Raw genomic sequence first — 27,297 nt, forward strand, 5'->3', positions numbered from 1 at the left:
ACACCGGTTAGCGGGAGGACGCTAAGCGCTGCGCAAACATGCGCGGGCGGCCCGCGCCGTGTGCGACGGCAGGGCATCGCTCTAGCGGTGCTAAATGGACCAGTTTCTTAATGTACCTTGATTGTGGGACAATTTCGGATGTATACCTGATGCTCTAGTCAGTTCGCTTCATGTTGCGCGTAAAATGAAGCATATTTCCTGTAATATTGTTAAGTTTTATAGGTCAGGAGGCGATATACAAATTGGTAATTTTTTGCTTTAAAACTATTGGCTACGACTCATATTTACTCATACTTTATGGGCTTCTAAAGAATTGCCTAGACCTAGCGTTATTTATCCATGCGATTAACATATCAAATTGGCTATAAAAATCTTACCTAAAGACACTAATTCTACATAAACGAAAATAAAACAATATAAATAAATAAAAATGGATGACGATTCAGAAGCTATATGTAATGTTATAAGATATTTTATGAAATGCTCAGCTAAAATGAGATGAATTATAGGTTTATCTACCCTAAAATAAAAAGAGGCCACGCCAATCCTGGCCCAATGAACCACATAAATCCACAGTAATTAGTGACTGTAAATATATCAGTATTAACGATAAAGCGAATTGTGTTGGTGCCAAACGATCTTATTGTTAACCTAGGTCAAGATACGATCGGGCTGTTACGATATTTTCGTTCCTAATTAAATGATATTCAAACCTTTTAGTGTTTTATTCATTGCATTATTTATTATCACAATATTTTGAAAGTACAAGTATACAAACTACGAGTATTATCAAGTGAGTAAAATTGAGTAAAATTTTAAATCCTAAAAATTAATTGTAGATTAAGTTTAAACAAATACCTTTGAAATCATTTCATAGAAATTTCGTGGTATAGTTGCAAAACCGATACCTTTAACTCCAAACAGATTTTCTCCAGCACTGCTGCACTGCTGCATCTGTGAATAATTATTTATTAGTTTATACGCTTTCTAAGCGATCAACAATGAAACGGATAAAGAGGACATTAATAGTTTTATATAGATTATAATTCTCTATATAAACTTCTTAATGGTTCTTATCATCATTAAAAGTCAATTTCAATCAAGTCAGTTGTAGTTTCATTTTTTTTTTCGAGCTGGTGTGGTTCGCCTAATGGTAAGCGGTCATTACCACACGTACAAACATTCGCATAGGTAATGCCTCTGCGAATGCGTTATCCGCTTTTGAGTGGTAAGCGATAAGGAAAGGATTGACACCTGGACAGAAGGAATGGACTGGGAAGGGTGAGGGAAAGAAAATGTGCTTCCTGTTCCCCTACTCACCGTACGAAACACAGTAGCATACTACTATTTCACGCCGGTCTTCTGTGTGTACTTCTCCGTGTGATCTGACCCAATGCGTGCCGAAGGGTGCTCGATTCCCACATTAAAAATATAAATAAGTCAAATCCGCTGGCGATATATCATAGAGCACAAGTTTGTACGAAAAAGCAAGTACCCTATACCATCCTTCTCATGCACATTACATATGACGTTTTAAGAACTTGTAAATTTCCACATCATATTCTTTTCGACCTGATCAAATACTCTATCATAAGAGCTTAATGATCTCTAATCGAATGAGTAAACAATAGACAAACGTGGCATCTAACATCTCTGTAACACAGATCTCTGTGGCACAATAAAGCGGCTACAATATGACCCACTCGGTACATCCTGGTTTGTCGACAACCCATCCCGGACTTCCATACATATAGAGCGTGTAATCCGTCTTACGCACGCCTGTCCATCATTACACCACTTCCTCACCCCGGTTAGCCGACTTTCACACCAGATGGTGCTTTGAAGAATAATTAATTGACATACAACTTATCACAGTTAATTTATTCGTCTGGATAGACACAGGTTTGTCACCGACTTGGCAGCTGTCCATACATCTCTGCAAAGTACCAGAATCAACCCAAATACTAGCGGATAAAGTTCACTTTCGGTTGGATGCGCATTGAAAACATTTACTTACTTCATTGAAACACTCCTGTCACTAAGATACACTTAAATTGAAGCCAAAATAAACCGAAACCGTTCCGTGACGTTATTCGTAACAGTACTCTTGAGCCGATATTTAATCATTATTATAGCTAATATTAGTTGACTACGGAATTAGTCATTTTGAATATGATGACAATGTGCTAAAATATATTTGAAATATATTTTTATGGTTATCGCACCAGCTAGATATGGTGATCATCCTCTCTGGTTTTACGATGCGTTCCGTGTAATCTTTATTATTTGATAATTTATCACACCATAAAACATATGTTTATTGCATTTTAAAAATAGAATATAAATATTTTACTCATATATGGGTCCTTAAGTTTAATGTAGTTTCCTCAATACAGTTTTAAATTCTAACATAATGTTATATATGAATAATTGTTATATGTCATTTGGAAATAATCTTACTGTATACAAATTACAATTCTATAAATATACGAGTGTAAAGATAACTTTATGTCTTTTTTCTTCCTTAAACCACTTAACTAATCTCATTCATTTATAAACGTATAGCTCCCTAAGAAGCCTTTCAGGTACCATTTAATCTTGTATAAGTGTGAATAAAATTACCACCCTAGACGATGCGAAACGAGTTAAGAAGAAATTTCCCGGCGTTCGAGATAAATTGAACAGATCGGCATTTATTTATCTGCCTTCCATTAGTTAATAGACAAAATACATATTTTAACGTCAACTAGGTTCTTTAATACGCGTTTAATCATATGCTATATTTAATATAATATTTACAATGTTACATTGGAACTAAAAGTAAAAAGAGAAAAAAAATTGTGAAAGAATCAGATGTAGAAAATGTGATTTATCATTTATGGAGATAGGTATATAAATATTATCATGTATTTTTTGGTGAAGACGAGGTCGCCTATCGCCAGCTTTACCTGATATGTTTAATTAGTATACTCATTGTATTTAAGTGCAATATAGTGTTGGTATTTAATGTGTATATAATGTACGTAGGTTTTCATTCTATTCATATTATAAATAATATTAATAAAAACAGCTACAGTTTCTCGGAAATCGCTTGAAAATGGCATATGTGTTTAGTCACACATATCGTAAGTCTTAACTGTCACTGGGTGGCCATTGTTATGCCATTCTTGCAACGATTGATTCAACTAATGTAAGCGTCGGTAATGATTCGCCTCGAATCTCAGTGAGATTTAAATCTTTGAGCCTAGATTTACGATAGCAACACTGTTAGGAGGTTAAGTGATTGTTGATTTTGCACTATTATGTTAAACGTATTATAAAAGGTAAGGTTAGATCACCGTTATTGAAGTGAAAAGTTCTTTAGCGTTGACCACTTTTTGGTAGGAGAAAATTTTATGGCTTTGCGTCACAGACACGTCATACACACACCGAAAGTAGCTGGGTGAAAAGTATCACTCCAAATTCTGAATTGATACCAAATGAGAGCAATTTTCTATCAAACACCAAAAGAAAGCACGACAATCGCACGTCTTCTAAGTTATAGATGATGTTTCATTATAAACAAACAAATTAACTAATGACGAAAATATAAAAATACCTACCGACACACTATTTTCTATAAGTAATTTTAAGATTCATATAAACATTTACCATTCTATAGGTAATGCTAGATTTAATGACTACATAGTCTCACAATTACCGTGTGAAACACAAGTCTACGCGGGCCATTTTTGGCAAATCTTTCAATCAGTGAGCGGCTGGATTGTATGAAATATTAACAAGTCTAGCCTCGAGGTCTTGTTATTCAGTAGGCAATGAGTATATTTGTACTTCTAGTTATGTATAAACCAAAATGATTTAACATCATTTGAAGTGTTCTTACACATTGATTCAAGTGATTGTTTTTTTTGTATTGATTGGGAGCCTGTGGAGCCGGGGTAAGCGATTATCATGAATATTCGTAGAGGTACTGCCTCAGCGGATGCGCCCCTTTTTAAGGGGTACCCGCTTTAAGAGGTTAGGGAAAGGGAAAGGATTGACGATTGGAAAGAAGGAATCGACTGGGACGGGTAAGGAAGAGGAAACGATTGTTTTTCATTTGAGTGCCTCTCTTATTTAAATTTTTCAAGTACTTGGAGCTAACTCATATTTATGACCATAGAATATTTTAGATCATTGATATAATATATTGTAATCAAAACTTTAAAGCCATTTCAAACGTAACGCCGGTATTAAGTTGAAAACCGTTTTTTTAAGTTGAACATATTATTATAGTTTAGAGCTAATTCAAAAAATAGCATGGCATCCTATTAGTTTTTTTAACCTTTTTGAAGCCTCGAACCAACCACAAGTCCATCGAGTTAATGAAACCCCGTAAACACTGAAAGTATGATGTTAATAAAATCATTTCCTACGCTTGCAATCGCGCGTCTTGCTCGTAAATCAGACGCTTCTTGACTTTTACTGTTGTAGTAAAACAACGCTACCACTAGTTGTTTATATTAATTAAATTCTTGATTGAAAACTCTTTCCTGTAAACTTCATGGTTTTGCAATGAGTAAGAGTGCACGAAACTGGGTTCATTGTTGCGAATTCCTTGTTTTATGGCTTTATTTTTATAAAAGTTAGTGGTATAAGAGATATTGTTTAGTATAAATATTTGTAGAATTCTTGTAGGCTAGTTTTTTTTAATATAAATAAGTGGTATCTTTATAAAGTATTTTGTTAACTGATTTCCAAAAATCACGTGTAGCATAAGCTGAGGGGAGATAAATCTTAGGTACCTACAAATCGAGTTACGTGAAACAAACTAAATCTGCTCTTTAAAACCGCCTAATAAGGCGGTTTTACTTGACAGTACTGAAGCTTTCTTCCTTAGGATATGACCCGGTAATTTATTAGGGTTCCGTGGGCAAAAAATTCATTCCAAAAACGATCATTCTATTGCCAACTATAATAACAAATAATAAAGAATTGAGTTTAAGCAATTGTAGGCTCGGTAACCTTTTGGATGGGTGACCAATTTCATGCAGTCACTATTAAGCTTATATATGTAGACTGCCTTTAAAACATAGTTTAAGTTACATAATATTGAAAGTCAAGTTTAGAATTCATGTCTTATTATTTATTAAGGAAACTTATATTAATATACGATTAGCAGTTTCATCCAACATCCATTGTTTACCTTGTACTAGTTTAAAAAAATATTTTATTTTAATATTCCAATCATCTATCAATATCGAACATAATAAAATTCATAATTGATCATAAAAAACAAGTACGGCTTTCGCTTTCGACAATTTTAATTAAAATAAGTCGTCCGCCCGCACACAGAGCGACTCTTATCAAACTTTCTTCATTAATTACGCAATGTATCAAGCACATAAATAAATGTCATAATTAGGACCGAGTTGTCAATACTGTCGACGTGATATTTTGTAAGATTTTAATACACAATACTCTTTTAGAATAAGACATATTGAAATCAATTTACAATATGTTATAATATTATGTATTAACATAAACAATATAATTAAAAATGCTAGTCAAAACTACCGTTACCCAAGATTATAAGCAATATACAGTTTTATTTGATTCAATTATATGAAAAAGTCGTTAAAAGCGCACATCAGACAAAAAGCGGAAAAGATAACCAGTCCGCTTATCGATCAAATAACGATTCTATTCTTAAACACGCTTATTATCGAATCGTTAGTCTTAAAACGAATGTAAAACAATCGATCAGTATCGAGACCCGGTTCTCGGTAAAGTCTTCAGACGTGTCTAAATTTATTCGAACTAGCTTTGCACTCTGCTTCTCTGACAATGAACTCTTATCGAGTAAACAATCGATCCGTCAGCGCGACCTGGCGCACATCTCTCATCAATCGCCGTGGATCGTAAATCGATATTTACCGGCTAGAAGCACATCACTAGTTGTAGTAAAAGTCGACTTTTACGACTGTATCTGTAATTATGTAACGTAACGATTTTGAAATTGATCATAGATTTTTGTTTGGAGATGTTTTACATTGCGTAGCACTTAAAATAATCGTGTTTATAGAGTACGGCCTGTAAATTTCCGTCCAGTCGAAAAACGCAAACATGTTGCAAGCATCTTATTTGGTTATAAAATATCTCAATTTTATTTAATTCAACAAACTTCTTTCACTATGTGGACACGCTACAGTCACATAGCTTTGTGACTATGAGATAGACAAATGTATTCTATAATAAACGTATCGCATTTAACTGCAACTAAACACAATCGTTCTAGTACCTTCCAGAACGAAAATCCTTCAAACAGACATCCGCAACCAATACTTTTCAATAGAGGCATAAGTGTTTCTTTCTAGGACAAAGCAATTGAGCTGCGTCGCTCAAAATTATTTTCCTATAACTCTATCGTCTGCATCTCATCGGACTGAGACGACGTGTGATGTAAACAAGCTAAACTCATTCACAACGCTAGCGACGTAGTGATTGAGTAACAAACAGTTGTTGATAACAGACTGTAATGCGCGGGAGTTTTGCGAAATTTTTAGGTTATGTTGTGTCTATTCTGGCAGTGATTGTTTATTTGTATGGTCGATTGAATGTAACGTAATGACAAATCAATCTGTAAATTATAATTTTACTACAAAATAAACAGGAATAAAACTTATACACAACATAATTTACCGTTTATTTAGTACACTATTTAAATAATATTTAATAATATAACAATAATGGTTACAATACAAATAAAATAGAAATGAATACTAAAAACTAATAAAAATGATTCTCATTTAATTCAATACTGTAAATCAACTTGTATATAATTGCCTCAGGTCGTCTGTTTTTTACTTTACCACCCACGGGCACGTGGGTGAAAACTATTGACTAATCTCTATTCGAACGCAATTAACAGATGCAATAGCTAAAATATTATGTCTTAATTACCCAACATTTGAAAGAAGTATCAGATAATGGCTTTAAATAATTTAGTTGTATCTAGGGATTGTTGTGTGCGTAGGATGTTTGTAAAATGTGAATAAATGTACAAATTATGGAGTCACAATAATTGGTGTATGATATAGGCGTCTATAAATAACTAATTGAAACGTTATATGTTAAACAATTCAAAAAATATAAAATAGTATTTTTGTAATGTGTGAAATTCCGAGAAAGAAGAAATATCGTTATTGTAATTTTGAGGATAACACATTTAATTGAAAATCTATTTGGAACGATACTGATACGCACTTCCATTAGACGATACTAATTCAAATACAAAGGCATGTTTTCATAAATGTACAGATCATTACATGTATGCCATGAACTTTATGACTATCTTATTTGTCATCTTAATGTGATGTGTACAGGGTACTATTAATTATACTAAATAATCTAAACAATGCAAAACACCCACAGACCCATGCCTCAAGTCAAAGTCCTTGAATAATTTATCCGAATTAAAATTTTCACGGTAGATGATATAAACGCATATTAGCAGTTAACATAAATGACAACACACATTTTAAAAACGTACTTACACGTCATATATATAAAGTATACACCACCTACCTATGCGCTTTCTGTATTGTTTCTTTGTTGTGGTTGCCTGGAAGATATGGCTCTGTAGCCATAAGGTCGCCTATTGTGTAATTTGCCTATTTTTTATTTTTATTGTGTACTTCGTATCATTTCCTTTTGGTGCGGTCAAAGTATCATTCATTCATTCACTCATACAAACGCGGAAATTAAAATCGATTCAAAATTGCTAAATAAAACCGAAGTGACATTGACAATCAATGAAATTTGCAGGGCGTCTGGCAGCGCAGTAATACTGGACCCTCGCATGGTCTGCAAGAAGAACCGCCGCACCCGAGGACGGCTGGCACAGATCTGCAGGAACGAGACTGGTCTTCTGAAGGAGATCACCCGAGGCGTGACCCTCGGGGCTACGGAGTGCGCGCACCAGTTCAGAAATAGACGTTGGAACTGCACCACGCAGAGACGCAGTATGCGGAAAATATTAATGAGAGGTTAGATTTAAAATATAACAAAAATTAAAAATACAGCATTGTTTTTTGGTCTGTATTTAGGTACTGTCTTTTCTTTCTTTCTTTCTTGCTTTCTTTGATCGAGAGGAGCTCTATGGTTGTCCCATTGGCAAAGACCGCTTAGTATATCAGTAGATTATGAAGTCATAATCGTGATCGTCAGTAGGAATTGACCTTTTAGCTTTAAGCTGATGAAATTTCATACACTTATACACAGAGTCTCTAATAAATGAAAAAACTATTAAAATTTTGTATAGAAAATATTCATTTAATATGACATTAAAAAAATTATCTTTAGCTATCTTTCCTAAGCTTGAATTAGATGTTTCACCACGATTAAAAGTAGCCTATATCACTGTCTAGCTTTTTGACTATATTCAGACAAAAAAAATCATATTCCAACATTCATATACGTCAGCACAATAATAGAAAAAAAATAGACATTTTTTAAAAAGATCAACTCACAAAAACTGCTTTATAAAACTAATTAGTACACTCCGCCTTTACGTAATAATGTATCATGATACTTTACCACTAATAACATTTTATTGAAAGACGAAAATAAAAAGAAACATCAATAGATTTATCGGTGCGATGCGATGAGTTCATCAGCATTTAAGATATTGTAAAATTTGGGCAAGGATCGCTACCTGCCACCTTTATTAGTCGATGGACAAAAGAATGCAAAATGTGTTAAATCGAAAAGCTATCTCTGGCTAATTCGATTAGTCCTAAAGAGTTGATTTTATGCGCCCGCTCGTATATCTAATGCGCTGAGATATCGGTATTTATGCCTGTCTGACGATTTCCAAATCGATACCCCGTTAATGAGTTTTGATTGTTTCATTTTATTGACGATTTAATCACTCTATAGATTTATATTTTATTAGATATATGATGACGCCTTTTTTTGTTTCAATAACGTTTTGGTTGCCTTGATTTTTAATTAATATGCAGACTTTTTGCAATATAATTAACCCAACGTGCATTCGCGTGATTCATTAGTGTAAATTAAGTGGTATTTGTCACAAATTCGCCAGACACGAGAAATATTAAAAAAAAAAAACTGAATAAATTAGTGTTTTTTTTCTCGTGTCTGTTACTGTTCACTTTTTGACCCAGAAGTCGAGAAATGAAAACAAATAATGTTAATACGAATATATTTATTGTGAGATGAGTCGTTGCAAATGTCAACGCGTTTTTATTGCTTTTTGGGTATCGAACGTTTTGTTAATGTAAAATACATTAATTAAATGTTTTATTGTTTGGAACGATAGCTTAATTCGTTGCTTTATTTATTCGTTTCTGATATTTATATGAAATAAGAACTGAATTACTGTTTTATCTGGTTATTTATCATTATGCGATTTGCAATTATGGTCTAACGTTTTTTGCTTTCATAATTTATCATTTAGACTACTTTAAATGTATTTTATTTTTGCTTGTTTATTGCGCCCAATGTTTTTACGAAACTGTTCAAGTTTCCATTTGTTTCAATTTGAATTAATGAACATAACAAGATTATAAAAAAGGTTAATGTTCGAAGTAAAATATTAATAATATAGGACAAAATATTTGATATCATGTTTAAAAGTATAAAAGTAAATATATAACATCTTCATCATCTAACCACAAATAAGTAACTAAAGGTGTAAATAAATGCTTAAATATTAATAAATAACTAAGCATGAAATCGCAATAGTCTATGCCAGGCTATATGACTTCTTGTAGGTAAAGCAGACGTATTACTAGGCTGCAATATAATTTTTGAAAGTGCAATACAAATAGGGAGTTGTCTTGTCTTCATTGTTTAGTCTTTAATAGATAATGCCAGTGTAATATTGTTACATTCGTCTTTATATAAAATTCTCGTGTCACAATGTTTGTTACCATACTCCTCCGAAACGGCTGTACTGATTTTTATTAAATTTTGTGAGCATATTGGGTCGGTCTGAGAATCTAATATCTATTTTTCATTCCCCTTAATTATAAAATATATGAACGAACGAATGAACTATTAAAAAATATAGAATTATGGACATGCTAAATATTCCCAAAAAATACATTTCATTAAGATAACAGGATTATAAGCAGGTATTAAAATCCAATAATATAATAATTAAGTATATTACTTACGCCCGGTGGTCACTCGACAGTAAGTGAAACGATAAGGCTGTTTAAGTAAAAATGAAATCCTTATACATTGATAACATTTTGACACAGAAAAAAGAACGAAGTGGGGAATGTACGGACTTACTAATCAAAGGGACCAATTAACGATTTTTTCCCGTCACCGATTATACAGGTTGTTTTAATTTGTATTGAAATGATTTATGAAGGTTTATTACGATAAAATTAATTTTTTAGTTTGGTTCCGATAATGATCCGGTTATGATAATTGTTGCAAAAACTTTTTAAAAACTTGGCGATAAATTTTGCGCCCTAAACTATGGAAAACAATCATATAGTAGCTGAAATAAAGTAGTTTATAAAAGGCTGTCTTATCGTATGACAGTCCTCTTCAAATAATATATGAAGATTTTTATTGATCTATTAGTATTTTTCTACGAAGGAATAATTAAACTGAGTAATATTTTCTATTAAATATATAAATATATTACCTACTATGAAGTAAATGCTAATAAAAGATAAAAAAAATCACAAAAAACTGAAAAATTAACACATAATACACGTTGATTGTAAATTTCATACAGTTTTTTTAATACAAAAATAATATAAATAAAATGTACAACCGTTGTTTATCCCAACGTCGCTTTCAATGACTTGATTTGAAACGTCCTAAATCTGAACTATTTTAAAGCCTTAAAAAAAGTTATATTAAATAAGAAACATCACTCTGTATACAATGCTGTCCCCATCAGTGTGTGATAAAAAACCGGGACTAATTCAGTTTTGTATGCCGTCCCCCGCGCCACCCAAAGCTGTTGGTATCAATTTATAAGCTTTTAACCTAATTTGTTACTATACTGCCTCTTGCTATAACCCATTCGTGTCTTATTCTATTTAAAACGAACCGTTTTCATTGATTTTATTTTTTATTGATTTAATTGTTTATTTTCAAATGATTATGAATGCCTAATATTATTCTGAATGTGAATGACATTCTTGTCAACGAGTTAATCCTGCTTATTAAAAATGTTATACATATTTCGCTTCTCATCTTTCTCCCGCGGTTGCTTGGTAGAGATCACTGTATAGTGATAAGGCCGCCGATTGTACTATATCGTTGTCATGTATTTGTTTCTATTTGTGTTTTCGTTTGTCATTTATAAAAAAGAATTGAATAAATAAATAATAAAATGTGATGAAAAAAGTTAAGTACACTCCAATAAAAAAATTATCATAAATTGAATTTTTAAATACTTCCGTTCATTGATCAGACGCGGACTTTTTTCTTATTGGACTCCACGTTAGATCAATGTTAAATTTGATCTTATGTTAAAGTTGTATTTCTTATACTGTTCCTCGTAATGCTCCTCCAGTGTCCATTCTTTTGCTTTGTGTAAAATGGAAGTTATATTACAACAGTTGTGGTTTTTTAAGTAGAGGAACAAAACGATTATTATTAAAAAAAATGTCTAAAGACGTCAGACGATTTATTTATACTTCATCGTGCAAATCTGTATTTAAAAATACATATCTCATAGCCGTTTCGCTCTTCTACCTAATTCAAATACGTTTATATTTTATGACTTCCAAGAAGAAAAATATTCAGATTAAAAAAAAAACAATATTTTGTCTAGATCAATAATTACATATCTGTTTTATTTAATAAAACCATCCACCATAATAGTAACGTACGTAGTAATTTCCAAACTCTCAAAAAGAAACCGTCCATTAATCGTACACTTTACTCTGTTAATTTAACTAAATATCACATCTCACGATAACATAAATCAACCAGCAGTAAATAAATACAAACCCACTGAATTTACTAGTTTGTCGGGAATTTAGAGTCGTAAAAGTGAATAAAAACAAAACGCATACACCAAATCCCGTGGTACACGTCACTGCTACGATACCGGACCGTAAATCCCCGACACCTTATCTGCCTAGAGTCGCAGCGACCAATTTCGAATCATACAAAACAGCCTAATTAAGCTATAAACAATCCCACAACACAGTCTCCCAAAATATTAGGATCGCGTACTAATCTCTGAGAACCATTAAGTGTCGACAGGTTCGAAGGACCAGCGGGATCACATAAAGATACCACGCGATAACCCGACTACTGCCCGTACGGACCTCACACGTACCCACACAGCGACCCATAAATACCCAGGAATGGCTTCATATCAACAAAAAACTCGGCGATAAATTTGGCGCCCCAAACACGTAAATGTTCTTAATTATAGTGTAATATCCGGAGTATTTTTGTTATATCTAATCTGTTCACTCGTATGGTCGCTCCCATGCAGCCTCCACGCGGATAATGGTCTTAATTTCGATATTGATTACTAATTCGGCTTTCGATTCGATGCATTCAATACGTTTTTAAATGTTAATTACAATAAGCGAATGGAAACTTGATACTTCGGTTTTTATACGGCGAGATAAGGTATTTCTCGAAATTAATAAAAAAGCTTAATGCTCAATCGGGGCTTTTAAAAATAAATTAGATCGTACCATTGAAAAGTATTAAAATCCAAATGTTCATAGCTATGACGTAACGTACGTACGAACGTATTATTGACTTGCAACTAAAAATATTAGTGCTGAACTGGGTAAGGCCAAATTGATTGAAAATCACCAAATGTATTCCAAATAAATGTTTATAAGTACCCAATATAACTCATGTCAGTTCTTTGGCTCATGCTGCAATAAACAATAGCTCCACTGGGTTATTTGAAATTCAAACATCAACCAACGTAATCGACGTCTCAAGCACGAAATTGTTAGTAGATGCTATATCTCACAAGCATCACGTAGAGAATCCACAAGACAAGTCTTCGAGATTCCACGTCTCTTTCAAACCTATATTAGAGCATACATCCCTTTCACCCGCGACCGAATACTGGATTATTCCACTTTATTTTTTGTATTTTCTTTGGACAAACGGCCGTCCGTCTGTCAGCCGTGACAGCCGCGCGCGCTTGCGACAATCCGCACTTGTCAACGTCGCCTCAGCCAACGCCAAATTAAAGAAAATGCCTTCACTATGGTTAAATAGCGTGAGATCAAGATTACTTTTTATGAACCACTCTTTAACGCATTATAATAAAATTAAAACCAAAGCGTAAGGAATTTTATTTATCGTTCACTTCATGACGATAATGGTGTCGAGGTTTATGTCTGCGCTAAATCACGCTCATTACCTCAAAAAGCTATAACATTTATATGTATTAAATAAGACGTGTTGCTGCATATCCGTAACCATAATTTAATGCGGTGTGACGCAACCTCGAACGCGCATGTCCTTCAAAGGTTAATGTTTAACTAGGAAAAGGAAGATAACTGGACAAACCACTCGTAGCGGAGACACAGCGTCGCGTCGTCTCGGGATGCACGCTTTAACAGAGCTAATTATTCCTATTAAGCGAGCACAATCCATTCAAATTAGCCATTGGACGTACGTTGAATAAAGTATTCGCGTTTTGTGTGCGGCTGAATGACGGTGCTCCTTCCGGTGGGTGGTTGCTGTCACAACACGCAATGCGCGTCGCGGACGCACCGCACCGCATAATGAGACGTTTACTCGCATTAGCTAAAGAAATTGACAAGTGAACAATAGCGGGCCGAGGGGAAAAAGGAACGCGAAAACTGCAGAAAGAGCCGGACAGTGTCGTATCGTATTACTCGACGTAAAATATCTGGGGGAAAGGAATGAGAAACGATCGTTCAATTTAAATACGGGTGGAAGATGGGAGCGCGTGCGATCGGTAGCGTGAGAATTCGCTTTATTCGGCGACAGCGGGGCCCGTCGTAGAGCCTCTATGGGACGTCGATAAATCAGGAGCACGTTGCGACTGCGCGGCGCTCGTATATCGGGCAGAGGAGCCCACAATGGGTGCGCACTGACAAGCTGACACTGACGCAATTGCGCGCCGTCTCCCATCTACCATGTCACACGACAGTCGAAACGCGTACCCCCTCCACCCCAGCCCTGTATTTATTGCGCTAAATATTTGAATTAATCAGATGAGATAAAATGCTCGTGTTCGTTCAAACATTCCGATGCGGTCGCTGTGACAACTCGATGTATTGTCCTGGTATTAAACTGATCCTCTTTAAAGAAGTCATCTGTTCTCTTTTTATAGTGCTACGCTTGGATAATTTAAGTCGTTATATTTGACGATTTATGTGGCATAAATAAGCTTAAGAGCGTGTCATAAATGTGTAATCTTAATTCAATTTCAAAGGGGAAAGTATTAAAATTGTTTCTCGTGTTTGAACAGAGACGGCTGAGGCCGCAGCGTTGCGCGTTCGGTTGTCATCTCATTTATATGTCGCTGTAAAAACTAGTATGATAATTTTATGAAGGTAATGTTCCGCACACGCGTAGGTAGTACAGCATACATGTTTTATGACAGCGGTTTTGCGCGACACCCGATACGCGACGCTCTCCTCGGTCTAGGAAACATCACCCATGTTTCATTCTCCGCAACTTATGGGGTTGAAGTGTTACGTGCAGGAATTTAGAGTTTATAGCCGTTTAACTATAAAAATATTGCTTGCTGTATAGTAATAGCTCGAGCTCAATACCTATCTAGGAAGCATCGTTAATTCGCCGTATGCCATTGCATCTCGATATTTTCCGTAAGCGTATCTCCAATAAGTTTTATTGTAATTGTTTTTCTAGATTGCAAAAGTAATTAATTTACTATCGTAAATATGGTTTGGTATTTAGTTACATACAAAATGTATGACTTTGGTCGATCAATAAAAGTCGATCGCTATATATAGTCGCTATACATAACGTAGATTTCATGAAATTCCTCAAGAAACAAAAACAATCCAAAAGAAGAACGATGACCACATTCAATGCCAAGTGAACCGAGCCAAAATAGAGCTTATAATGAATACAATATATCAGTTATTAACTGGAATTACAATAAAATAACCTGAAAGTTGTTAGCTACAAAGGGCAGAAGTGTCGCTTGATGTCCATATCAAATCTAAAATTCCTACGGGGGTGTGCGTGAATGCTCAATTTAAAGTTGCCAGAGACAAACTCGATCATTATCTAAGAGCGGGTTTCAGTTATCACTATCGAGCGAGTACGTCCGCTCGGCTCTTGGGCCAAGTGAAAACTTCCAGCGATTTATATGAACACTAGCACTGCGCCCGTAGTATTACATATAATATAGCTTATAGTATATAGCATTTAGGGATCACGTACATATCAAACGGTGAAAGAATGCTTCTAATTGGTCCAGGTCCAGTTTCTGAGATTCGACAAACTCTTTCTTTCTCGTTTAGACAAAATCTTCAGCATTATGTATAATAAAAATTATGCATTCCTTATTTAGAACTTAGGTTTAATAAATCGACCATTTTTTTGTATAATTAAAAATTAAATATTCTTGTTTTATGCACAAATATTAATTACTGAAAATTGTTTAAAATACTCTCAAATGTTTGTTTTGTTGGATTTATGTCAGGCTTAAGGACAGTTAATACATTGCTAAAACAATTATACTATATATATTATGATCTGTATGCACAAAATGTTACATAAAGTTTTGGATATAATTTCAAATTTTAATTTTAAGCGTACATAGAGTAACATCTCACTTATAGCTTCAACGATAAACTCTCTTTGCTCACATTTCTGCCTTTCACCGCATCGTTATAAATAAAATTAAAATTGCAAAATCCCAGCAATTTCACATATGGCCTGCGAAAGATCATCTCGGTCGCTGCGAGTCTTATCTACACAATTTGACGTACACAGAGGTATTCGGTCTCCGCTTATATCAATATAATTTATATCGCTATTGCAATTGATTAATGTTGTAATTGGACCTTTTTAAATACGACCATTAAAGCCCTGAAACTTGTAACGGGTTATTAAGTGTAATTACATGTGACTCATACCTCGTGTCGGCCGGCAAAAAGTTTGGCCTGCCATCATCGACGAACAAATCAAAATGTATCCGAAAGGAAACTGTCGCGAGACCTAAATCTTTGTTTTTAGCGTCCATTTATACTAATTGCAGCTAATATCGCGGATGTTGTTTTGGAAATTATTTCGCTGATGTCCTTTAAATTTATCAGACCCCTAATGATTGTGAAAGGGTATCAAACAATGCGGGTTTTTATTAATACCAAATGCGTTTTTGCAAGGAGTCGTTTGGGGGTTTTGAATTACAATCGGACTGAAAATGTTATTTATGAATTGTTTTCTATAAAAACATTTATTGATTATTTATGGTTAAATAATTAGTTTATATGATAAATTATAAAGTTTTTTTTTTATTATTTCTCAATATATTTTTATCGTCTCTTATATTGTACGTTGACTGTCGAAATTCTATCATTTAACTTTTCACAAAAAATAGAACATACCATTGATATAAATTTATATATTATTATAAATTTCACTTTGCAATCTCATATATAAGTACTTTATCATCACTCTTCATTATCATCATCATCTGGATCTTGAAAGAATTTCAGTTCGTGCGGTGAAGGAGGACCCTTTTCATCAAATATTGACATATACAGAACAACTCCGAAAGTAAAGTAGTGGAATATCATCACTGGATCCATTTTTGTAGTTTATTGTTACATTATACAAAAAGTTTATTAAGCAAATATGTAATAAATAGTTTTGATTTATTTTGGGTGTGATGACACTAACGTTATCAAAAGTTGTTCAACAAAAATGTTGATGTCATGAGTATTCATAATCGCTGTCATATTTTTTTTTTAATAGGTTTGATCAAGGGGAATGATATTTGAATATAATATAAAATAAAAAGGTTATATAATATCATAGATATTTAATAGGTTATATCTGAATTATTAATATTTTCACTATTTTAGTAGCATTAGTGTAGGTATTAGGTAAAACATGAGATAGACAAAATACCAGTCATGTAATTTCTAAAAATAATGTAAAATAACGCTGTTTTAAGTATCCTTTTGTCTAATTAATAAAACCTAGTGACAATGATGTATGAACAAGCACATGTCTTTCAAAGTATAATTTCACAATACATGTGCAAAAAGCCGACTCAGCACGTGCCTTGATCGACAGCATGTCACGGCTGGAACGACTGCAAGTATTTTGACGCTACAAAAACCGATATTATGGAAGCCGTACAACCCGCAAGTGTGAATCAATTCGAACCATCGATTATTGATCGATTTAAAATTTCGCTGAATTATTCAGAGGGACACGAATAGCGGCATTCCGCGCGCTCGTGTCGGCCGCAAAAAGCAATGTCGTAAACAGCCAAATATTGAAGACGGACGTCGTGGGAGTGTCTCAGGGCATCGCATACTTGGAGAGCGGAGACGATAGAAAAAACTTAGCGTTTGGTGATGAGAATGTCATGTCCCTCGTTCCCAACGACATATTTGTGAGTCGGGGTCGAGTTTTGCGATAATTACAGTGCATAACGCGGGAGGCTCGCGGGGAATGCTTCGCTCTGAGCTCACCGCCACAGATTTATAATGACGGTCGAGTGTCGCGACCGCGCTGTCCTATTGACAGCGAATCGCACTGAGCGTAAAAAAAATACAATGACGCCTCCTGGGGGAAAAGGAATTTCATAAAATGAATCAACTATTGTCTGCAATCTTTAATAAAGTACGACCACGCAGTAAAATCGTTTTAGACGGCAACAATTTAATATCAGCTTTTTTTTATTCCATATTGAAACACTGTCTTCTACTATACTAGACGTATTGCTAAAATCCGCCTTGTTTGACGGGCATATAATACAAAATAAAGAGAAATGTAAATGTAAATTGTTAACGTTAACTTCTTGAAATTCCCTAAAACTTGTCGCCCACGGGCCGAGCATCCGCGCCAATCCCGTTCCCAACGTCCCCCCTCAACTTTTTCCACCATCGAAACGTCTAGCGAGATATTTCGAAATTGACATTCCTTTCATAATTCCAGCGGAGGACGCATCCTTGACGGTGCCCGGCGAAATTTAATCGAAGATAAAAATACCCATGAAATATCGCAGACTACAGCGGTAAGCGCTGTAATTACTGCTTGAATTCTGCGTCTGATGGGTGTGCACTCTCGCTTTTTTGTCGCACGTCAATTATATAAATTGTTTGTGCAATAAATTTCTCTGTATCTTGGGACGGATGGTGGAATGCGAGGATGCGAGGCCTCGAGTATATGAGGCCCAATTAGCATGGCATCGATAGGCGCAGGCCATGCCGATCTGCTGTCAACTGTTGCATTGCGTACACCCGTACTTATCTAATCTGAATTTAATGAACACTCCTACGATTGAGCCGTAAGATATGCTTAAAATTTTGTTTATAATTTCCATTTAGTAATAAATATGACTGGTACTTGACATGTTAACAAATTTTATGCAATTTTGAATATGGTGGTCGTAAATATAAAAACAAAGTGCTGCGATCGTAGACAGAAAAATCTCTGTTTTCGGCAGCGATTTCATTATTTTCTTTATGGTCGAATGAAACGATTTGACATTAATTAACCTATAATGTGTATCTATGTAAAGTAATAACAATGTCTAATATTAAACTACACATGTGTGAAGTCCCGTGTCCCCTAGTGGGGTATGGGGCACATGATGTACATCCGTTTCACTGATCGATTTTCTTTAGGGACAAGTAGGTGATCAGCCTTCTGTGTCCTGCCAGACCGAGACATTTTTTTTTTGTGCGTCCCCACCGGGAATCGAACTCAGGACCCCTCGGTTCTACGCTCACGTGTTAACCACTGTACCAAGGAGGCGGTCATAGTATATAAACTATGTGTCATATTATTTTTCCGCGATGGACTCCTAAACTAATCTAGATTTTAATCAAATTTGCGCACCATATACAGTTTGATCCAACTTAAAAGATACGATTGTTTATTTTATTTTAATTACGATAAATAACTACCCGGGCGGAACCGGGGCGAGCAGTTATATATAAGTACAGCGATATGTTCTCCCAACAAGCACCATCCACAACTACAGTATAGTAGAGTATAATGAATCGCAAACACGATTCTAAATGGTTAGTCATGGATTCATGGTGAATTAAGTGCTAACGATCGATTATAAATTGTGAGCGAAATAGTTTTGATAGAGCAGTCTATTTTTAGATTCTTTTGATGTCATAGAATGGCTATTGTAATTTGGGATTTAAACTCAGTATAGATTGGTTATATTTTTATTGTTGCATATGATATATATTATTATATATATATATATATATATATATATATATATATATATATATATATATATATATATATATATATATATATATATATATATATATATATATATATATATATATATATATACTATGTATACATAATATATTAATATTTGTGAAATAAGATTAAGATTAAATTTTAAATATAATATAAATAAATTATAATTGCTGCACCACCAATATCTATCCTTTTGTGTATTGAAAAATCCTACCCATAGGTTGCCTGGTAGAAATCGCTTAGTAACGATAAGGCCGCCTTTTTGGCTCTATTTTATGTTTTTATTTTTCATTTGTTTCTCCTTTTTATATATATATTTTTTAAATTGGTGCTAAATAAAGTGTTATTATTATATGTATCTCTCCATAATACTCGGGTACCTCCAGAAGGAAAGCACCCGGTCTTTTGGAAGGCTTACGTGGGGACACAGATCCAACATGCAGAGGCCCTTTAGAGAATCTAATGTGTTGTGGGACACCAGCCGCAGCCTGCCCATGACTGCACTATAGAGATACAGCCCTGGGCGGTCCGCGGCCGATGTAGGACTATTGCAAAAAAAAATGGAATGGAACAAAACTGGGCTATGCAAAGTGGGTATTCGATTGATTGGTAGGTTGGGTCTATGGGAAACTACGGGCGTCTGCCTTTTCAACTTCGAAAAATTGAAAATGAGTGGCAGACGGTGACTTGCCAGTTCGGTCGATGGGCTCCCAAAAAAGCTACCTAAAATGACAACAAGGGCAACACCTTTTCCCGGTGAGGACGCACAAAAAGAAATGTCTCGGTCTGGCAGGACACAGAAGGCTGATTACCTACTTGTCCCTAAAGCAAATCGATCAGTGAAATAGATGTACATCATCTGCCCCATACCCCACTAGGGGACACGGGACTTTCACTATGTTATGAATATTGTCAGACACTTGTTTAAAAATAACAAGAAATTTCATTGTAACTGTCACTTATTTAGTCACAATTAATATTTCGTCTAGATAAATGTTCAATTCGATAGAATATATGTGAAATGATCTCAACGTACACTCTAGATGTGAAACTAATGAACCGTACGTCATGTACAAATAATATTTTATGGATCGAACTTCGATTCGTCAAGCACATCTTTATTTATTGCTATGGCCGTGTGAATATTGATTTTTGGGTCAACAGCTTCACATTGTAATGCTTTACGTTAGTATTCATTTAAAACCTAAGTTAGGTACCGTAACGAATCTGCAAAAGTAACACTAAATTTAATTTTAGTGAACTGTGACAATGGCGATCTCTAATTGGCGTTCCATTGTTTCGAGTGTGAATTTCAAATAACCAATATTAATTCTTCTTGCTTGGTAGGCTAATAGTATGCTATAGAAATAGGTCAATATTCCAGTTATAGCTCTCTATATATACTATGTTTACAGGAGGTATATAACTATATGTGTATAAGTATGGTTACTTACCTAACAATTCTCTTCAATTTTGTAGCACAGTTTCCATCCTAATACTCATATGTGGTACATGTTAATATTGTAACTACCTCATTTGAATTAAGATATCAAATAGGATTTTTTGAATACAGTATTTACCAATAACATAACATGATGAGGGAGCTTACTCTAAATAGTTATAGAATAAACAGTTATGTATATAAGAATAACTGCTGGAAACGTAAGGAATTAATATGTATATACCGTAGTCCATTACGGTCTTACACAAACTTTCCCAGCTATCTTTCAACAGAAAATTTATCGTTTTCTTTATTTCAGACACCAGGGAGACCGGGTTTGTGAATGCGATCACAGCGGCCGGTGTCACCTATGCTATCACAAGAGCGTGCACGGCGGGATCACTGCTAGAATGCTCGTGTGAAAAGGTAAATAACCATCTATTTTCAACAAACTCTTCATTTCCAGGGTCCCTTGCGCTAAAGACCTTTCTCTCTTGAGCCTTCTCTCTCCAGAATAGTATTTTCTAATAAGTCAAGAAGATAAATGAAATTAGACAAATATTTTTTTCTATTTTCTTCTCCGACGAACTGCTCGTACCAAGTTTGCGGAAATTGAAGGTACCACGCCATCACAGGGTTGCTAAGTAAATGATGGACAAACAAACAAGCACACTTTCACATAGAAATATTAATAAGAATAAAGATTTAAAGTAAATCGACATTTATTAACATAAAGGAATACTTTTCTAATTATTATCATTTATATTGTTGCTTTGGGTTAACCTTTCCTCAAATAGAAGAAGGAGATACGAGCATTTTATAATGTCTCAGAAGGATCACTTGTAGATAACATGCGATTATTTTTATGTCAAATTATGCTCATTGCCCAAACAAAAATTAATCAATCTCAACTGTCCACAACATAAAGCTAATTTAAATCGCTATCAATATAGGAAGTACCAAAGCCTCGTCGTGGACGCGTAGCAACAATACCCCTCCCACCTGCGCCGGCGCAGACGGACCGGTGGCAGTGGGGCGGCTGCAGCGACAATGTACGCTTCGGCCTGCAGAAGTCTAGGGAATTCATGGATAGCCGGTATCGGAAGCGAAGCGATATCAAAACGCTTATGAAACTTCACAACCACAACGCTGGGAGGTTGGTTAGTAAGAATTTTGTTATTTGTTTAACGATGTCGTTTCTTTTATTTGCAATAATGAATGACAATAATAGATTTTTTTATGTATATCAACGTCAGTAGTGGAGCTGGTGGGTCATCTGATGGTAAGCTACTACCGCCCATTAACATTTGCACTGATGTAAGATCGATTACAGACCTTACGCTTCTATATATGGATTGCCTGGCGTTATTTATCCGAACTGCATTAAATATATCAAACTCATTTCTGTGTTGAAAAATAACTGTACCTAATTGTTACAATACGTTTTTATTATTAGGCAATCAAGTCCAACATGAGGGTAGAGTGCAAGTGCCATGGTCTGTCAGGTTCCTGCACGCTCAGAACTTGCTGGTGGAGAATGCCAACATTCAGAGAAGTCGGTGATAAGTTAAGAGACAAATTTGAAGGCGCTGCTAAGGTAACCTAACGTTGGTAGCTAGTATTATAATTTAATGTTTTTTAAAAAACTTCATTGCTGTTACATTATTTTTAAAAATCATTAAAATACAGTTTTATTTGGAATATTATTAGAAATGGGGTTGTAAAATTACATTTGTGCCTAGAAATATTTTCTATTCATATATCATGACTAGAATCTTTACTAAACCACTTTATATACTTAAGAAGTCGGCTAAATAAAACGGAATTTCTCATATTTTAACAGGTAATCGCCAACAACGACGGTGATAGCTTTATGCCAGAAAGTCCAATCATAAAGCGGCCTGGCAAGAAGGATATTATATATTCTGAAGAATCGCCAGACTTCTGTTTGCCAAATTTTAAGACTGGATCTTTGGGCACCCAAGGACGCCAATGTAATATTAGCTCAGCTGGCACAGACAGCTGCGATCAACTATGCTGTAGGAGAGGTTATGTACAAAATACAATTAGGGAGACTGAAAATTGTAATTGTCAATTCAAATGGTGTTGCGAAGTTATATGTGAAACATGTTATGTAAAACGTGACATACAAACGTGCTTATAATGTGATAGATAATGTATTAAATGATTAAATAAATAAATAATTTTAACAATCTATAAAATAGTTTTAATGTTCCTCTCCTGTTGCGTAATCAGATAGATCTAGTAAATTCTTGTTGCTCGTTTTTTTATCGAATTTTGATTTTAACGTCTGTGACCGGGGTGTATTATCACCTTTTTCGCTTTTTAATTTCTCCGATCGGTCATGATTTTTTTCATGAGATTTAACACTTGATTCTGTGTTTTCAATTTGATCTAAATTATCATCGAGAGTTGTGTTGTGTTCCTCGGGAGATTCTCTTTGTTTTTCTTTTTCTATTGTTACGTCTTGTGAAGTATTATTTTGTTTATCTTCCTTTTTAATAGACTTTTTTTTATCCTTCATTTCTATAGAACCTGATACGTCACCTAATTTTTCAGCTGCGTCATCTTTTATTCCTAAATATTTATTTGGTTTCCTTCTTGGTTCTAATTGTTCAATTTTTTTTGGTTTGTAACTCTTAAAATTGGACCCCGGTGAAAACATTTTAAGACATTCAGGCAGGCGTGCATTATCTTTATGTTTTGATATGATATAATTATATAACATTTTAATTTTTTGGATATCTCTATAGCTGAAGCACTTTTCAGGTCCGATTTCCGTGTCCAACATTGCATCCTATGATATTAATTACGTTGAAAGTTGGAGTACAGTTAAAATTTTATAGGTCAACATAATCATTCCATTACATTTACCTGTGGTAAAATAGTAGCTGCTCCATTCGCTGTGTACTTATGCGAATCATAATGTCCAACACTTTTAAAATCGTACTCAATATCATGAAAAAGCCACTCGTCGTCTCGCAATACATTAAAATATTTTAACTTCTCTGTAAATTGAAAGTGTATTTGGTAATCAAAATCCATCGCTTCTGATCTTTTAAAAAATTAATTCCTTACCGGGTATTATGTTATCTTTTTTAATTTTAATGAAGTCGTCTCTATTAGGTGCATTGTGCTGTGGAGGTACTCCCACCAAAGATAAAATAACTTCAGCTATACCATTTTCATTTTTTAAACAGTCATAACCTAATACTACTTTCTGAAAAAAAAAGTGTTATATTATCTTTTGTATTCTTCAAAATCTGAAGTTTTTTTTTCAAATCTCGAACTATGTTTATAAAAAATTTCATCCTAACCGGTTTAATTGTGAAGAAAAGAGACAGATAGATAGAGTTACTTTACATTAATAACATTAATAGTGAATGTATATAGCTCGCTTCACCTGAACACCTTCGTTCGTAAAACCATCGAATGGATGATCCGCACAACCTAAGAGACCTTGACGATTAATAAAGAAAACCCATCTACTATTATCATCTGGTGGCTGTTGCAACTCCACGAAACGCAATCCAGTTATTCGACCTGTATGCTCCAAAAATGAACGAATTGTATCCCTCAATACTTTATCTGAAAAATATACATTCTCCCAAACATCATACACATTTTCGAATGTCTCACTGCGTGAACCAATATATATATTGAGATTAGTTTTTTATACTCAACCAAAGGAATAGTCATCAATATAATAGGGTATAACTCCTAAGGGCCAAATGTGGAATTTATTGATTTCATCTTGATCCAAATCAAACCCAGCATCCTCTTCAATATTATTGTCTTCGCCAATGTGGTTTAATTCTCCTGATCCCTTTCTCAAATGTCTCAAAAGTGTTATTGCTCCATGTACGTAGAAATCTGAATTGAAATAGATTGATTATACCAAGAATGTTATAATATATAATATATATATATATATATATATTGAAGATCGAGCGGAATGGCGTGCCTTAGGACAGGTCTATGTCCAACCGTGGACGAAGAAAGGCTGAAGAGAGAGAGAGAGAGAGAGATTACATTAACATAATCGAAAGGAGACGTACTAAGATACTATTTCATTTTGGTTTGCTTTGATAATTATATACACTTTGGAGAGGAATCTAAAATTTAAAACAGGAAAAGTAGTAGATAGCGGGAATTTTTTGATACTTTGAAAATTGGATCTTTTGTTACTTCATAAGGCAATTGAAATAATTTACCCAAGTGTATTACGAAAATAGGATAATGATGGATTTAAGCATGAAAATCACAAATTTATTTCCCTCCTCTGTCCCAATATATCTCGATAAATATTATCTCTAATTATATTGATATGATTATTATTTTACCAACCCAAATTTGGCGGGTGGATAGAACCTAAACCTGAATATGAGGCTCCCTTGCTGCAGTGGGAACAAATATAGGCTGAAGATGATGATTATTGCCATTTCTTTTTTTTATAGGGATTTTCAAAATGGAACAAATTAAATTTACAGTTCAAAGTTCGCCAGTGTTAATAAATATAAATTCTTTTTGTTGTTGCTTACACCAGAAATGACAGTGATATCTACTTACATCCTAAGAAAACTTATAAATAAAAATGTTAAATTCATATTCTCTTACTTCTCACTTCTTTATCATTCCAAACGAAATTCAAACAAGAAGTAAATATTTCAACCATAAGAGCTTACCGTTGTGAATTAAATATAAAAGGACGATGATAACGCCGAATAATGTTACAGACCGGTGACTCATGTTTGAACAAAATATTACATTTTGCAAAACAACAACCATTCTATTTTACGATAAATTCAATTCACAGTTGATTTTATGCTACAATAAAACGAAAATATTATCGTATTTTATAATCAATTGTATTTTCAATTCTATAACTCAGAACGAAGTACAGCTATGTTGAGAGGTATTTCTAATATATATAGCCTATACGTATGAATTTTTTCAAAATTAAAATTATTTGTACACTACAAAATATATGTTTCAATAATATGCGCAGACCACAGAGAAGTAAATGAAACAGAGCAAAAAATGTGTATTAATCGCAAAAAATCCAATCCACTTCAACATACAAGGTCCTGCGTGAAAAATTATTCACGCTGTTTCAGATTCAGCCACGCCATTCGTATCTCTTATGACAGATTTCTTAGTTCGTAAACATAAATTTTCTCCTGCGCTCGATACTCGTGGGAACACGCTTGAGGCACTGCCGACCACCAAGATCGACAAACTTTTCACTTTCGACGTTCGTACGCTTCGAATTTCAACCCTATGCATGCGGGTTAAAACACAATTTTCGTTTATTAATTCCATCATCTGTTTAGAAATGAAGCCGTTTCAGAAAATTGCACTATCAAAACCCTATAGTTGTGTTCGCAATAAAACAAAATGTGGAATAATATGACTTCGATATGTTCCAAACTGATTTATTGTATACGCTGTAAGCCTATTTTAGTAACTATGGAGGACATTACAATTTGATGTTTTTAAATACGACGCTTCAGTAAATAATCTTAAATATGACCCAAAATAAATCAGTCATTTCTATGTGAATGAGTGCTAACGACAACAAGAATCTACTAATTATTATTAAAAAATCTAGGGTTCTAGTTAACAGGTAATTACGTAGGTCCCACTAGGTGGATCCTGCTGTGTCAGTCGCGTGCTATCAGGGTGAAATAGCCTATATACTAATGTAGACTGTCATCAACTCGAAATCCAATTTCATACAGAACCGATCAGCTGTTTTATCGTGAAAGAGCATAACATACATCTATACATTCTAACAAACTTTTGAGGTTATGATATTAGTAGAACTCGGACATGAGCTTCCATAATACTAAGTCATCATTCAAATCATTGAATTAATGTATATGGTAAAAACGGTGGAGGACTTTAACTGGGATATTATATTCATATTCATACTTGATGCTCATTGCTGCTCATGTAGACTCTTTCTTTTAAATATAAACAATTCAATTCAATTCGGGAGGGAGATGGCTCTAAAGTTAGGGTAAGGTTGAGCCCCCTAATTTCCCCCCTGGTTATAAGTTTATACATAGAAACTCTATAAGCAACAATATAAAATCTACATTATTTTTTTACGTATGTTCTAGAAATTTTCGTAAAAACGATCTTAATCCAGAAGAATCAAGTACTCCTTTTTATAACTTGCTTGTCATAATACTCAGTCATATGAAAACTAAGGCTGTGTATACACGATTCTAAACGCAGTGTATTTTATCACAGTCCTTTAATGGCCGTTGGTACAAGCATGTTGCTTGCAGATAAATGTTATGGGATCGGCTTGTACATTTCAAGACCATAATATGTCATTGCTTGTAATAATGTTGTCAGAATCGATCTCTGTATGTTGTTTCTGTTAATAATTTTTG

General features: G+C 34.3%; 1 protein-coding gene across 1 annotated transcript in view; it reads left to right on the forward strand.

The window, feature by feature from the left end:
- Positions 1-23,080, forward strand: part of LOC119831404 (protein Wnt-6) — a 35,300-nt gene extending 12,220 nt beyond the window's left edge. The window contains exons 2-6 of the mRNA XM_038354735.1: positions 7,807-8,027; positions 21,192-21,298; positions 21,826-22,032; positions 22,329-22,469; positions 22,716-23,080. Coding sequence (XP_038210663.1) covers positions 7,807-8,027; positions 21,192-21,298; positions 21,826-22,032; positions 22,329-22,469; positions 22,716-23,036 — 997 coding nt within the window. The 3' untranslated portion in view covers positions 23,037-23,080. The remainder of the gene's footprint in view (positions 1-7,806; positions 8,028-21,191; positions 21,299-21,825; positions 22,033-22,328; positions 22,470-22,715) is intronic.
- The last annotated feature ends 4,217 nt before the right edge of the window (positions 23,081-27,297 follow it).

Source organism: Zerene cesonia, chromosome 1 (genome assembly GCF_012273895.1).
Source record: "Zerene cesonia ecotype Mississippi chromosome 1, Zerene_cesonia_1.1, whole genome shotgun sequence".
Lineage (NCBI taxonomy): Eukaryota > Metazoa > Arthropoda > Insecta > Lepidoptera > Pieridae > Zerene > Zerene cesonia.